This window comes from Narcine bancroftii, chromosome 12, assembly GCF_036971445.1.
Source record: "Narcine bancroftii isolate sNarBan1 chromosome 12, sNarBan1.hap1, whole genome shotgun sequence".
Lineage (NCBI taxonomy): Eukaryota > Metazoa > Chordata > Chondrichthyes > Torpediniformes > Narcinidae > Narcine > Narcine bancroftii.
In genome coordinates, this window is record NC_091480.1 from 84460511 (window position 1) to 84476344 (window position 15834).

The window sequence follows — 15834 nt, forward strand, 5'->3', positions numbered from 1 at the left end:
GCTTGGACTCCTTCGAAAACCCACCGCCGCCCAGGCATGGCACCTGCCCGTCTCATGTTCAGGGCGAACTGCTTTCCGCGGAGTATGTTTTCGTTCGGCGGGGCCTGGCCGCAGCACCTCTGAAGGGGCCATACAGGGTTGTACAGCGTTCCGGCTCAACGTTCATGCTGGACATAGGCGGCAGGCGGGAGCTGTTTACCATGGACAGGCTGAAGCCAGCGCACCTCGATCCCACCGAGCCTGTGGTCGTTGCCCAGCCCAAGAAGCTAGACCGCCCAGCAAAAAAAGGACATTGGCGCCGGTTCTGGGGGGGGATGTGTGGCGGCTCACCACAAGGCAGGCGAACTGGCCCCAGATATTGGGAGTCTGTGCAAGTATTTCCTGTAAACTGAAATGGGGCAGCCGACCAAAATGGCACCGTTGTGGTGGGGGGGTTTCCCTTCCTTCCAGCACAGGACTCAGAAACCCGCGCTGGGGGACCACGTGACACCCAGGTGACGTCAGCGCCCTCCAGCGCGGTTCTCAGTCAGGTCTGAGTATAAGTGCAGCCCAACAGCCTGCAATAAAGGAGTCTGGTGTGTGTTATTGCAGGAGCAGAGTAGCCGCCGCTACAGTAATTTACTTTATCTCTGAATAACCCCTTAGAATAAATTAATGTTATCATTATCTTCTTTTTTATCTGAGGGACGTGGATGGATTTCTTGCCAAAGTGTACGGCCCCAAGAACACATTTCATCTTTTGCAACAAAATTATTGGTAGCTCTCTCCATTTTTTTTTCTTTAAGAAACTGATCGTAGCTCTGTTGACAGAGTTCATCTCATTTGAAACTCCAAATATTTCATAAAATGACTCATTTTGTAGATTAGTGATGTTAGTGTCTGCAATTTCATGGAAAGACTCTTGCTTTCTTCATTTGCTTGGACAATATCTGGACTAGATCAACCTTTAAGTCAATAAAAATGGGTTTAAATTGAGATTAACAAACTGAGACCATTTTTAAATCTTCCCTCATTGTATTCAGCATTCTATCCAGTTATCTTTTGCTAATTGACTTATTTTGGGTTGGATTTTTAATTGAGACTACGTAACACCTCAAGTTAAACAAGTGGCTTTTTTCATGGGCCATACAACACAAGTTCACTTGTGCAATGAGACAGTATACCAAGGGTGACATACAGACTGTTGTTTCATTTCATCTACCGCTGTATAACAGAATTTTCTATTGTACATAAAACAGTAAGAAATTGTACTTCACAACATTCCACAAATTCTTTTGTTCCATTTTGAATGAGCAGTATTTTCTAGGAATTTCACTAATCGCAGGAAGAGTATGAAACTGAATATTCTTTTGGTTGAGGGACTGAACTGTGTTTTTCACAACAGAATTAATTTGATATTTTCACACAAGTTAAAGCCAAGAAATAATACGTAAGTTTGGATTGAACAGTCACTCAAAACAAATAGGCCAACATTGGATTTTACTCAAACTTTAAAATTATATTTAGAACAGCACAGTAGTTTAGATAAAGCCATGCAAATGATCATGTCGCTAAATTGAAATACCACGCAACCATTTTTCTGGAAATTAATGGTGCATCTTGTTTGGAAACTAGGTACAACTTGCTTCCAAATTATTTATTTCAATGACCATTTCCAGAAACTTGCCATATGTTGACTGCAGTACAAATTTAAGTAATTGCCTTATGATGCAATAAAAGCTGGCCAAACACAATGCTTTGCTTTCTAATTTTTAATTCAGCAAGTGGTTGAAAATACTTACTGTTGCAAATTGCTATGCCACCAACTTTTAAAGTGATATTAAAGCATAAAGAATGAAGGAAACAAGTGCTTTCCGGCTGTAATATATTCTAGTTGAAAGAACCTCATCTAATTCTAAACATTGCAACAATGTTCAGTTTAAATATACAAGTAGGATGATAGGTCTTACCTCAGGTCAGTGGTGCCGTGACCCTGCAGCCTACCCCTGGTCGGTGGTGCGTTCGGAGTGGAGAGCGAAGTGAAAAGGTTAGGGGTACAATGGGCTGAGGCAGAATAGAGGAGAGTAGGTTTACCAATGTTAATTTGGGGACTGGAAGTATGAGTGTGAGGCTGGTGTTCTGTGTTGAGTGTCAGATGTGGGAAGTCCTGGAGTCTCCCAGATGTGTCGAGTTGCAGCTCCTAAGGGGCCGTGTTTGAGAAATGGAGTTGCAGCTCAATAGGATAGGGAGAGTGAGGAGGTGATAGGGAAGAGTTATGGGCAGGTGGTTAAACCAGGGCCATGGGAGACAGACAAGTGGGTGACAGTCGGGAGAGGGAAGGAGAAGAAACAGGGACTAGAGAGATACTCATGTGGCAGTGCCCCCTGACAATAGGTGCTCCTGTTTGAGTACTGTTGGGGAGGGTGGATAGCCTACCTGGGGGAAGCAACAATGACAGTGCCCCAGGCACAGAGTCCAGCCTGGTGGCTCAGAAAGGTAGGGAAAGGAAGAGGAGGGCGGTAGTGATAGGGGAGGTCAGACAAGTGATTCTGTGGTCACAGGAAGGAAACGGATGGTGGCTTGCCTCCAGGTGCTAGGGTCCAGGATATTTCATATCACATCCAAGATGTCCTTCAGTGTGTCGGAGAACAGCCAGAGGTTGTGGTACATATTGGTATTACCTTGGTAGGAAAAAGGAAGATTATAGGGTGTTGAGAAGCAGGACCGCAAAGGTGGAATAGAATAAGGTGGAGGATAAAAGTGTGGCTGAGAGATTGGAGCAAGGGCCAGGGATTCAGATTTCTGTTCCATTGGGACCTCTTTTGGGGCAGGTGAGACCTGTACAAAAAGGATGGGTTGCACTTGAAAACCAAGGGGACCAATATCTTGGCAGGGAGGTTCACTAAGGCTATTGGGGAGAGTTTAAACTAGAATTGTTGGGGGGTAGGAACTGAACTGAAGAGACTGGGGAAGAGGAGTTTGGGTCGGAAATTGAGAAAGCTTGGGGACAGTGTGTGCGGGAGGATAGGCAAGTGATAGGGAAGGGATGCGCTCAGATGGACAGTTTGAGATGTGTCGCAAGGAGTATTGTGAACAAATCGGATGAGCTTAGAGCGTGGATCAGTACTTGGTGCTATGATGTGGTGGCCATTACAGAGACTTGGCTGACTCAGGGTCAGAATTGGTTATTTCAAGTGCCGGGTTTTCGATGTTTCAGAAAGGACTGGGAGGGAGGGAAAAGAAGAAGGGGCATGGCACTGTTGATCAGAGATAGTGTCATGCCTGCAGGTGGACGTCATGGAGGGATTGTCTACAGACTTTCTGAGGTTAGGAATAGGAAGGGGTCAATCACTTTACTGGGTGTATTTTATAGGCTGCCCAATACGAGCAGGAATATCCAGGAGCAGATAAGAAAACGGATTCTGGAAAGGTGTAGAAATAACAGAGTTGTTGTGATGGGAGATTTTAATTTCCCATCTCCCTAGAGCAAGGTGTTTGTTAGGAGTGTTCAGGTGGCCTTTTTAACACAATATGTAGACAAGCCTAGAAGAGGAGAGTCTGTACTTGATTTGATATTGGGAAATTAACCTGCTCAGGTGTCAGATCTCTCAGCATTTTGGAGACAGTGATCACAAATCTATTTTCTTTGGAATATCATTGGAGGGAGATAGAAACAGACAATTTAGAAAAAAAAAACATTTAATTGGAGTAAGGGGAATTATGAGGCTATCAGGCAGGAAATTGGAAGCTGAAATTGGGAACAGATGTTCTCAGGGCAAAGTATGGAAGAAATGTTCAGGGGATATTTGTGCAAAGTTCTACAGAGGTACGTTCTAATGAGACAAGGAAGTTATGGTAGGGTACAGGAACCGTGGTGTACAAAGGCTGTAAAAAATTTAGTCAAGAAGAAAATAAAAGAAGATTCAGAGAGTTAGGAAATGTTATAGGAAGGAGCTTAAAAAGGAAATTAGGAGAGCCAGAAGGGGCCATGAGAGGGCCTTGGAGGGCAGGATTAAGGAAAACCCCGAGGCATTCTACAAGTAGGTGAAGAGTAAGGGGATAAAATGTGAAAGAATAGGACCTATCAAGTGGGACAGTGGGAAAGTGTGTGTGGGACGGGAGGAAACCGCAGAGGTACTTAATGAGTACTTTAGTATTCACTATGGAAAAGGATCGTGGTGGTTGTAGTGTTGACTTGAAAAGCTTGAGCATGTGGATATTAAGAGAGAGGATGTGCTGGAGCTTTTGGAAAGCATCAAGTTGGATGATGCTGGGAGCAGATGAGATGTCCCCCAGGCTACTGTGGGAGGCGAGGGAGGAGATTGCTGAGCCTCTGGCGATGATCTTTGAATTATCCATGGGGACAGGAGAGGTCCTGGAGGATTGGAGGGTTGTGGATGTTATTCCTTTATTCAAGAAAGGTAGAAGAGGTAGCCCAGGAAATTATAGACCAGTGAGTCTTACGTCAGTGGTTGGTAAGTTGATGGAGAAGATCCTGAGAGGCAGGACTTACAAACATTTGGAGAGGTTGTGATAGTACAGATTCTATTACCAATGTGTATATGTGCAGATTGTAGTGTAGGATGACTGTGATTGGCTGAGAGTGTAGCCACACCTACTGGCAGGTCTTAAAGGATTGCTCCGAGCCATACCAGGTCATTCTGGACTGGTCGATCTACTTGTGATATGCTCCAATCTTTTAGTTAATAAAAGCCTTGGTTTGGATCAACAAGTCTTTGGTTCTTTCGACGCACTCTACAGAAGTCAGAATGGCTTTATCAAGGGCAGGTTGTGCTTTACGAACCTGATTGCATTTTTTGAGGATGTGACTAAACACATTGATGAAGGAAGAGCAGTAGATCTTGTATATATGGATTCAGCAAGGCACTTGATAAGGTACCCCATGCAAGGCTATTGAGAGAGTAAGGAGACGTGGGATTCAAGAGACATTGCTTTGTGGATCCAAAACTGGCTTGCCCACAGAAGGCAGAGAGATTTTAGATGGGTCATATTCTGCATGGATGTCAGAGACCAGTGGTGTTCCTTTTTGTGATTTTTATAAATGACCCGGATGAGGAAGTGGAGGGATGGGTTAGTACATTTGCTGATGACACAAAGGTTGGGGGTGACGTGGATAGTGTGGAGGACTGTCAGATGTTACAATGGGACATTGATAGGATGCAAAACCCCAGCTGAGTAGTGGCAGATGGAATTCAACCCAGATAAGTGTGAAGTGGTTCATTTCGGTAGGTCAAATATGATGGCAGACTATAGAATAAATGGCAAGACTCTTGGCAGGGTGGAGGATCAGAGGGATCTTGGGGTCCGAGTGCATAGGAGGTTCAAGGCAGCTGTGCAGGTTGACTCTGTGGTTAAGAAGGCATACGGTGTATTGGCCTTCATTAATTGTGGAATTGAATTTAGGAACCGAGAGGTAATGTTGCAGCTATATAGGACCTTGGTCAGGCCCCATCAGGAGTACCAGAAGGATGTGGAAGCCAGAGAAAGGGTGTAGATGAGATTTACAAGGACGTTGTCCAGTTTAGCGAGCACGCCTTATGAAAACAGGTTGAGAGAACTTGGCCTTTTCTCCTTGGAGTGGCAGAGGATGAGAGGTGACCTGTATAAAATGATGAGGGGCATTGATCATGTGGCTAGTCAGAGGCTTTTTCCTAGGGCTGAAATGGTTGCCACAAAAGGACACAGGTTTAAGGAGCTGAGGAGTAGGTACAGAGATGTTGGGGAAAGTTTTTTATGCAGAGAGTGGTGGGTGCATGGAATGGGCTGCCAATAACGGAAGTGGACGCAGATACATTAGGGTCCTTTAAGAGACTTTTAGATAGGTATGTGGAGATTAGAAAATAGAGGGCTATGGAAAAGCTTAGTAATTTCTAAGGTAGGGACATGTTCAGCACAACTTTGTGGGCTGAAGCGCCTGTTTTGTGCTGCAAAGCCAGTACAAGTGACAATAATTCTTTCTCTATGGTAGAATTATTCTTTTGATGTTCATTGAATTTCTTGGATAAGTAAGCCACTGGATGGTAAATATCACCACAACCATTCTTTTTAATAACACTGCTACCGCAGCTTCATCACTAACATCTACTGCTAAAGAAAATGGCTTCTCAAAGTCTGGTGACTTGAACACAGGCTGGTGACATAAAATGGCTTTCAGTTTATCAAATGCTTCCTGACAAAGTTCTGTCCAAACAAACTTTTCACCTTCTTTCAGAAGGTTAGTCAAAGGAAGGGCGATATCAGAAAACCTTTTTTTTAACAGAACTTTCCCCAACCATTCCCAAAAACCTCCTAACCTGTGGGAATGGGAAACTCCGAAATCATCTAAGATTTCTCCTGAGCAGGCGCCAACTTGCCTTGACCAGCAACATAACCAAGATAAGTCGCTGAAGCATGGCCAAATTCACTTTTAGCTACATTAACAGTAAGGTTTGGTTTTGAAAGTTTGTCAAACAATTTCTCTAACTCAGAGATATGTGTTGCCCAGATGTCATTCTCCATAACCAAATCATCAATATAAACATCTGTATGCTTTAAACCTTAAATCACAGAAGTAATTATTCTGGAGCATTTTTTCATTCCAAATGATAAAACATTGAATTCATCTAACCCTGACGAGGTCACAAATGCAGAAATTTCCCTACCCATGTCTGCTAAGGGAACACACCAGTACCCTTTTAATAAGTCCATCTTCGTAAGAAACTTAGCTTTTCCAACCCTATTCACACAATCATCCATCATCTGTCTTTGTTATTGTATTAACTTTCCTATAATCAGTGCAAAGTCTAACTGTCCCATCTGGTTTAGGTACCAGGACACAAGGTGAACTCCAAACTGAGGCAGAACATCTAATAATATAATTCTTAAACATATATTCAATCTCTTGATCTACCAGTTTACACTTTTCAACATTCAATCAATAGGGATGTTTGTTTGGTAGGTTTGACATTTCCAACATTAACATCATGACAAGTTATTGGGGTTCTCTTAGGCACATCTGGAAACATGTTCCTAAATTTTAAAAGTAGCTGTTTCATTTACTCCTTTTCCTGGGGATGAAGATGAGCCAACTTAGTATCCAAATTTTGCAAAACAATTGAATTAGACAGACATACTGGGACAATGTTTTGTTTGAAGTGACCCTCACAAGAGTCAACTTGTACCATCTCATGGTCCCCAGACTCCTTAGTTCTATCAACAACCCAATACCTCTGGTGACAGCTGTTCCTTGCTAAAAGCCAAGTTCTCCACATTAGGTTTTAACATATTGACGCGGCAACTCTACGTTTTACGTCTCCAATCAGCTGTTCTAACTACATAGCTGACTTCACTCACCTTTGACTCTATTTCATATGGGCCTGAAAATCTAGCTCAAAGGTGATTGATATTTGTTGGGAAAATAATTAACACTTTATCTCCCAGTTTAAAAGTTCTCACCCTATCCTTTTTATCATACCAGACCTTAATTTCGCCTTGAGCCATTTTCAAATTCTCTTGAGCTAATTTACATACTTTCTGCAAACAATTTTTAAACTTTAAAACATAATCTAACAAATTCAACTGCACATCCTCATTAATCCATTGTTCCTTCAACAACACTAAAGGTCCTCTAACTTGGTGTCCAAACACCAGCTCAAAAGGGCTAACTAAAGCCTTATGATTCTTATACATACTCTCTCGCTGTAAACAAAAGCAAATGGACACCCTCAACCCGGTCCTTCTCATTCTCAAAACAATAGGTCCTCATCATGGTTTTGACGGTTGAATGGAACCTCTCCAATGCACCTTGAGATTTTGGATGATATGCAGATGATGTGATTTGGTTAGCTGCTAATTTATAAACTATCTGCTGAAACAGTCCCGATATGAAATTAGTTCCCTGGTCTGATTGAATCTCTTTAGACAAACCGACTAAAGTGAAAAAATTTATAAGAGCTTTTGACACGGCTTTAGCTTTAATATGTCTAAGTGTTACAGCTTCTGGAAACCTGGAGGCTGTACACATGACAGTTAACAATTACTCATTCCCAGCTTTTGTCTTGGACAATAGATCAGCACAATCCACAATAACTTTAGAAAAGGGTTCGTCAAATGCTGGAATAGGTTTTAAAGGTCTTTGAAGAAGACCGCAGAGCCCACCTCACTGACAAAAGACAAAGGAGGAAAAACACAACACCCAACCCCAACCCACCAATTTTCCCTTGCAACCGCTGCAACCGTGCCTGCCTGTCCCGCATCGGACTTGTCAGTCACCAACGAGCCTGCAGCAGACGTGGACATACCCCTCCATAAATCTTCGTCCGCGAAGCCAAGCCAAAGAGGAGGAATCTGATTGGGTTTAACCACAACCTGACAAATGTGGCAGGTCTGGCAAAATGTCACATCATCATTTCTTAAGCTAGGCCAATAGAATTGTTTTGTAATCTTATCAATAGTTTTCCTTACACCATGATGACCACACAAGGGAATGATAAGGGCCAAGGTTAAAATTTCGTCTCCTATAGGATTTAGGAACTACAACCTGGTGAACAACTGTCCATTCTTCACTGGCAGGGATATCAGGTGGTCTCCACTTCCTCATCAACACACTATCCTTGAAATAAAAGCCAACTGGCTCTTTCTTAATTTCATCATCAGAGAGAGCCTTATCTCTCACTTCAGTAAGATCGGGATCTCTGTTCTACCCCACTTTAAACACTTTTTGGGATAATGACAAATCTTTACATTTAGATTTAACACCAGAACTCTGGTCCAATAAAGAAGGAGGTAAAGGCTTTGGCAGGTCATTACAACCTGAGTGCTGTTATCACAGATTCTGGTTCCTGTGAAATCACTTTTCACAGGACCATCTCCTTTGGCAAGCTTTTTAGTCACTGTGCCAACTGCACCACAGGGACAACTTTACCCTCTGCAAGGTCATTTCCTAATAACAATGAAGCTCTGTCCACTGGTTAAATTGATCAGATCCCTCTCATAACAGGTTCATCAACTAATACTGATTTCAAAACTATCCTGTGCAGAGTTACTGACTTTGGATCACTCCCAGACCTCGAATCATATTTATCTGACTTGCAGCAGTCGCATCACCAAACGCCAAACCACTGTCCAACACAAGTGACTAGGTGGTCCCAGTATCTCAAAGGATTTTCACTGTCAGTTGTGGTGACCCTTCCATTACAGTAACAAAATCCTCTGACACAAAATATTTGAATTAGTCCCTAATGTCATCAGCAGATCTGGAACCTCAATGTGTTTCATCTCTTTGAATACAGGCATCTGGCACTGTCTCCTTCTCTTTCTTTTTCTCAGCACGGAACAATTTGCTATCCTGTGACCAGGTTTCTTATAATAGTGGCAAAGGAGACCCAAAGGTTTTTTTCTTTATTTGCTTCCCTTCATCTTTACCCCTGGCACTACTTCCCAATTTATCTTCTAACTTACTTGTATAGTCCATATTACCCTTTTGGAAGATTCTACTTGGTACAAACTTAACTTTGTGGGTTAAAGCATACTCATCTGCTAATGTATCAGATTCCTGCCAAGTTTCCACACCCTTTTCATCTAAATATGTTTTTATGTCATTAGGAATGCATGTTTTAATTTCCCAAATTAACACCAGCTCTCTCAGTCTGTTTTAATCATTATTTATATTTTTTGATATGCACACAGCTTTGTCAAACGCAAAATCCATATAAGACTGGTTCACCGATTTCCTCAAATTCCTGAATTTTTGCCTATAAGCTTCTTGAACCAATTCATAAGCTTTAAGCACAGCTTGCTTTACAGTCTCAAAATCAGAAACAATTTTGGTTTTAAGGATAAAGTAAGCCTGCTGGGTCTTCCCTTTTGTCACACTTTGTTACATGAGGAACCAGTGATCTTGTGGCCACTTTAAATTCTCAGCAACTTTCTTAAAATGCTGGAAGTATTTATCAATCTCAGCCTCATCAAATGGAGGAACTAACCTAACCTCCCTACTGGTCACAAACCTCTCACTAGGGCCAGAGGGTGGATCTCCATTTCACATCTTCTCTCTCTCAAACTGCCTTTGCCTCCTCCACCTCAAATCTAAATTTTTCTAACTCTACCTCAAATACACATTGCTCAAACTGCCTTTGCTTCTCTGCTTCCTCAAGTCTACATTTTTCTAGCTCAACCTCTTCCAACATTAGCTGCTGCTCAAGGATTTTCTCTTGGGAAACTGTTCTAATTACTCTTCTCCAAACTTGCCCGCCACTATACAAGTTTTTACTATAATTCTCTGGATCTCCATCTTTTTCATAGATGGTTTTATCACAACAAGTCCAACATTTGGGCAATAATGCCGAATTTATTCTTTATCACCCTCTGCCAAACCACAAAGGATGGCAATTTCAAAAACTCATCAATATCCATTGCTGCTGTTTCTCCACACACCCACGAGCTTTTTAATTGGTTTTCAAAAAAAGAATTTTAATCAATCAAATCGAAAATCATTTGATCTGTGTGTGTGTGTGTGTGTGTGTGTGTGTGTGTGTGTGTGTGTGTGTGTGATATACCCAAACCATTACAGCTTAGGCACAATTCTGGAAAGTTATTCCAAAGTTCAATCTTAGAAATCCATTGATGAAACGCAGACTTTTAAACTGATTCACAGAAGTAATCATGAAGGAGATGGGAGAGACTGTGTGACCGGACTGATGAAAACTCATGAATCCTTGTCAAGTTTCTTCCAGAGAAAAAACCTTTCATATGAACTGTTGTCACAACTCCTCTGTTCCTTGAGTAGGGGAAATGAAATGCGTGACTTCCACGATGCTTCCAAAACCCAGGTATGGGTCAATCAAAGTGACCTTTCCTTTGGTCATGGTGGGGGTTCACTAATTCCCCTGACATTGGAGAATCAGTTGAATGGTCTATTATCATACAGAGTCATTCCTGCTCCGCGTTTGATGAGATGGCCGCTGGTTAATAAAAGTGCTGTTCCTTCAGTGTTCCACACACAGGACTCTCTCACCACCTGTGTCCCTGGAAAAAGCAACAAATGTTGTTTCTCCTCTTCAAAGTAGTGAATTTGGGTACTGCCTTTACAAGGTGTTGCCACCCAGTCTCTCCAAAGCTGTGTCTGGTTGAAGCCTGTACACTAAATGAAACAGGAGCTTGTACACTCTGGACTGTGTATGAACCAACTGGTAGTTGGGTATAAAACAAGTTCAGAAAATGGGGGCACAGAGTATATGCACTTGTTGGTAATCCCTGACAGTGGCTTCAATAGGGTTGGTGTCATCTGGTGCAGTAACACTTGATGTCACCCCCCTCCCCCCACCACCACCATGCTTGAGTGTACCAAGCATAGAAGAAACATGTAAGTGCTCCTTGTATGTCCAGTGTGGCGGTGGCAGTGGTGCTGAGTGGTGGTGGGTGGCAGTGCTAAAGGGGCTGGGTGATGGCGGCAGCGCTGAGCAGGTGCGTGGGAGCGGAAGCAGTGTCACTGATTGGGGTTGGGGGAGGATTCTGACTGGAGTACATTACAAGGTTCAAAAAGTAAATTAATATAGAGATTTAGCCTTGTAGGTGTATTGAAACATGTAAGCTGGACTTATGAAAAATGTTTCTGTTGTAATAACTAACTCCAGGGATATTTTTATAAAAAATAATAAATTTCTGCTGAAACACTGCACAAAAATTTTATAGACATTCATTTTGGTGTTATCTCCTCTGACGGTGTGCAAATATTGCTATAAATTACATTTCAAAAATAAACAGTGCAAGAATATGGGGGAAAGTGAGGTAGTGTCCGTGGTTCATTGTCCATTCAGAAGTCCAATGGCAGAGGGGAAGAAGGAGTCCTTGTACTGCTGGGTGCTCATCTTTAGGCTCCTGTACCTCCTTCCTGATGTTAGCAAAATGAAGAGGGCATGGCCTGGGTGTTGGGGTATCTTTGAGGATAGGGGCTGCTTTCTTAAGACACCTCCTCTTGTAGATGTTCCCGATGGAGTGAAGACTGGTGCCCGTGATGTCGATGGCCGAGTTAACAACTCTCAGGAGTTTTTTTACCTTTCCTGTGCATTGGCACCTCCGTACCAGACAGAATGCTGTCCATGGTCCACCTGTAGGAATTTTCGCGAGTTCTTGGTGACAGACCGAATCTTCTCAAACTCCTCACAAAGTGTAGCTGCTAGTGAGCCTTCTTCATGATTGCCTCGACACAGAAGCCCCAGGACAGATTCTCAGAGATGTTGACATGCAGGGATTTGAAGTTCTTGACCATCTCCACTACTGACCCCTTGATGAGGACTGGATGCTTCTAAACTCTCTCTAAAGATTGTTAGAACTCAAATTCTCTTCTTCCACCGTGAGCCACCAAGGGACTATTCTCTAATTACAAATGATGTAAATTGTAAATAAGTAATGCTGCTTTTATATTCATCTGAAATTGATACTATATTATCCCTTTACTCAGAAGCATGTGTGTACCAGTTTAAGACAGCGGTAATCATACATTTTCCCTTGCAAACCAATTTTCCCTTGCAACCGCTGCAATCGTGTCTGCCTGTCCCGCATCGGACTGGTCAGCCACAAACGAGCCTGCAGCTGACGTGGACTTTTTACCCCCTCCATAAATCTTCGTCCGCGAAGCCAAGCCAAAGAAAGAAGAATCATACATGTATTGTCTATACTTTCTCTTGTTGGAGTATAGGTGACTGAACAAACCCTATCTTTAGTTTTCACTTTCTGACTCCCTCTAGGTCATAATTTCAGAATCAGAATTTGTTGTCTTGAACATGTCACAAAATTTTTTGTTTTGCGGCAGTGCAAATGTTTATATAAACCATATTACAAAATACCATATATTTTGGTGGATAAATGACCTTCTGATAAGATTGGATTCCAATTTCAGCCGAAATTTCATAGTTTTAGTTCATATTGGTCACATAAGGTGACCCGCCAATTTTCTGTTCAACGCCTCAGAGTGGCTGCAAGGAACGTGCTGGAGACTTGTGTCTGACTTCCCAGCAACAATCCAAACTTGTTACAACACCCCAATTACCAAGGAGCAAATCTGTAAATTAAACAAGCGATTACAATAACAGTTTAAAAAACAGAAATCTTCGCTTCTGGCCGGGAAGATGCAAAAATGAGCTGGGTCCAAGTCTTCAACATCACCTGCAGCTGGAGTCGGCAATGGCAACTCCATTCTCAACATTGGGTGTGGTGCCGTCTGCATCGAAGAAGTCGCCTTGGGCTCCCGGGCAGGAGTGGGGACCTCGGGCTGTAGATTTTTCTTTTACAATTTGTAAAAGGTCTGGAGGGGTTATGGTGGTTGGGGACTAGAAGCGGCGGTGGAAAGATGTCAAGTCCGGAGGCAGCAGTGGGGAGGTGTCTGGTGGTGGTGGTGGGGAGGTGTCAGAACTGGCAGTGGGGAGGTGGTTGGGACCAGTCTGCTTTAATGGCCAGAATTTTATGGCGTACAAGATGACCCCCTTTTTTGGGGGTGTTTCTTCAGAGCTTCAAAGGTCGTCTTATCCACAGTAAATAAAAAACACACCAAAATGCTGGAGGAACTCAACTGGTCTTTTCAGCATCTATAGGAGACAAAGATACATGGGTGATGTTTCAGGCCCAAGCCCTTCTTCAAGAAATAGCCAGAATAAGCTAGAAGCAGGAAATCTCAGAAAGTCTCAGAATTCAAACAAGGGGATTCCAGACCAACACAAGATGTTAATTGGATATGAGAAGAGACAAGGTAACAATTTATCATGTCGGTGCAAATGGAGACAGCAAATGGAGAGCAACAAGGGAAGAAGGGGTGGGGGAGGGGGGGGGGGTTAAGGAAAGTAAGAGGTCAATATTAATACCATCTGATGGGAGGGTTCCCAGTCGGAAGATTGTTCCTTTAATTTAACGGGTGGTCTCAGTCTGGCAATGCATGAGACCATGTACAGAAATGTCGGCAAGGGAATGGGACGGGGAATTGAAATGTGTGGCTACTGGGAGATCCACACTACTGTGGCGGACAGAGCCGAGGTGCTCAACCAAGCGGCCTCCCAGTCTGCACCCAGTCTCTCCGATGTAGAGGAGACCACAACAGGAGCACCAGATTCAATAGATGACCGCTGCAGATTCCCAAGTGAAATGCTGCTTCACTTAGAAGGACTGTTTGGGCACCCGGACGGGTGGTGAAGGAGGAAGTGCGGGCGCAAGTTGAGCACCTTGGTGATTGTTGCCACTCTCCAATGGCAGCGTTCCCTGTAAAATTTCTGGGTAGTGGGGAGAGTTCTGCCTGTGATGTACTGCAGTGGGCAATGTCCACTGCCTTCTGCAGGGCTTTTCACTCAGAGGTAGGGGTGCCCCCATACCAGGTCCCAAGGAGTGGATTGGAGGGGATGGAGGATAGAGGCTGCTTTCTTAAGTCGCTGCCTCTTGCAGATGTAAAATTCTAGAATTTTGCCACCGAGACGGGAATAAAACACGTAAATCCATCTTACACCACTTTGTGGCGCTGTACATTGGTGCAGAAATACTTTATACCAAGTCTGTTTCCTTTCCAATGGACGTGAAAAGCTCGCAGGAGAACCTAATAATACGATTGGGGTTTTTTTTTTGCAGTTTTTCTACGTGCGTTGCCCTTGACATTAACATTGCAAAATCTGGAATCAAAAAGGCAGATCATTTTATTCCATTCCGATAAATTCCAGCTCAGGTTGTCTGTCACGATACGTCCTGGTTCTGAAACATTTCCCATCAAAATTACTACTTTACGCTGGTCGCAGTTTTTCGAACAAAGTTGGAGACTTGTTACAATTTACCTTCGTCCATTCATGGCGATCTCATGATGTTGCAAGTCGAGGCCACGCCCAGATGCCGCTCCTGATTTGCATATCTCTGGGTCCCTGGCACTGATTGGTGATTCGCAGTGAACGAGGCGCTCCCGGCTCATAGTCTGAGAAAGCAAGCAGGTCGGTCAGATTGAAGCAGGAAGGTACAGGGGAGCTCCTCTCCCACGGTCTGGATCTTTGCTGGAGAGCTACGAGCTGTTCATTATTGAAAGGGGGGGGGGGGGGGGCTCCGGCCACAAAAGGCACCATGGAGAGTCAGATCGCTCGCTGCAAGATTGTTGTGGTTGGTGACGCGCAGTGTGGAAAAACTACTTTACTGCACGTTTTTGCCAAAGATTGTTATCCAGAGGTTGGTATTTAAAGACAATCTAGAATTCTTAGCGCAGAATAAACTGAGCTTGGAGCGCACGACCTGGTGAAGAGCATTCAAGAGCTCATCTTCCCATTGCACTGGAAGGGGGCTGGTGGAATTAACGCGTCCCAAAACAGGAGTGCAAGGACGTTTCATTCCCAGTGAATTTAATGCGCGCATGTTAGTTGCACCCAAGAACTTTGTCAAGGCAAAAACCTCGAGGGGAGCGTGTGGAAGTTGGGGTTGAAATTTTGACCTCGTGTACATTTTGCAAATAGCCCATTGTCCAGCAGAATGTTCACGAGGTCAACAGATTTTACGGCACCTTAAGAAAGCAGCCTCTATCCTCAAGGAGTCCCAAACCACTCCTTGGGACCTGGTATGGGGTGAGGGGGGGGGGGGTGGGGGGGCACCACTACCTCTCAGGTGTTCAATGAATTTAGCTGCGAAGTATTTCACTCGTTTTCTAAAGTCACCTTTTAATGCCAGGCATTGTGTATTTCACTCCAGAACTACGTCCCCACTGTGTTTGAGAACTATACGGCGAGTTTTGAAATTGACAAGCAGAGGATCGAACTGAACATGTGGGATACTTCAGGTCAGTGAACTGTTTTGTTGACATGAATTGGGACGAGTGCACCCACACGCAGTGTCTGTGTTAGGGAC

The 15834-nt window shown here is 43.5% G+C and overlaps 1 protein-coding gene across 1 annotated transcript in view; it reads left to right on the top strand.

Moving 5' to 3' along the window:
- The first annotated feature begins 14932 nt into the window (after positions 1 to 14932).
- The window catches only part of rnd2 (Rho family GTPase 2), a 76759-nt gene continuing 75857 nt past the window's right edge, over positions 14933 to 15834 (top strand). The window contains exons 1-2 of the mRNA XM_069907334.1: positions 14933 to 15165; positions 15679 to 15766. Coding sequence (XP_069763435.1) covers positions 15064 to 15165; positions 15679 to 15766 — 190 coding nt within the window. The 5' untranslated portion in view covers positions 14933 to 15063. The remainder of the gene's footprint in view (positions 15166 to 15678; positions 15767 to 15834) is intronic.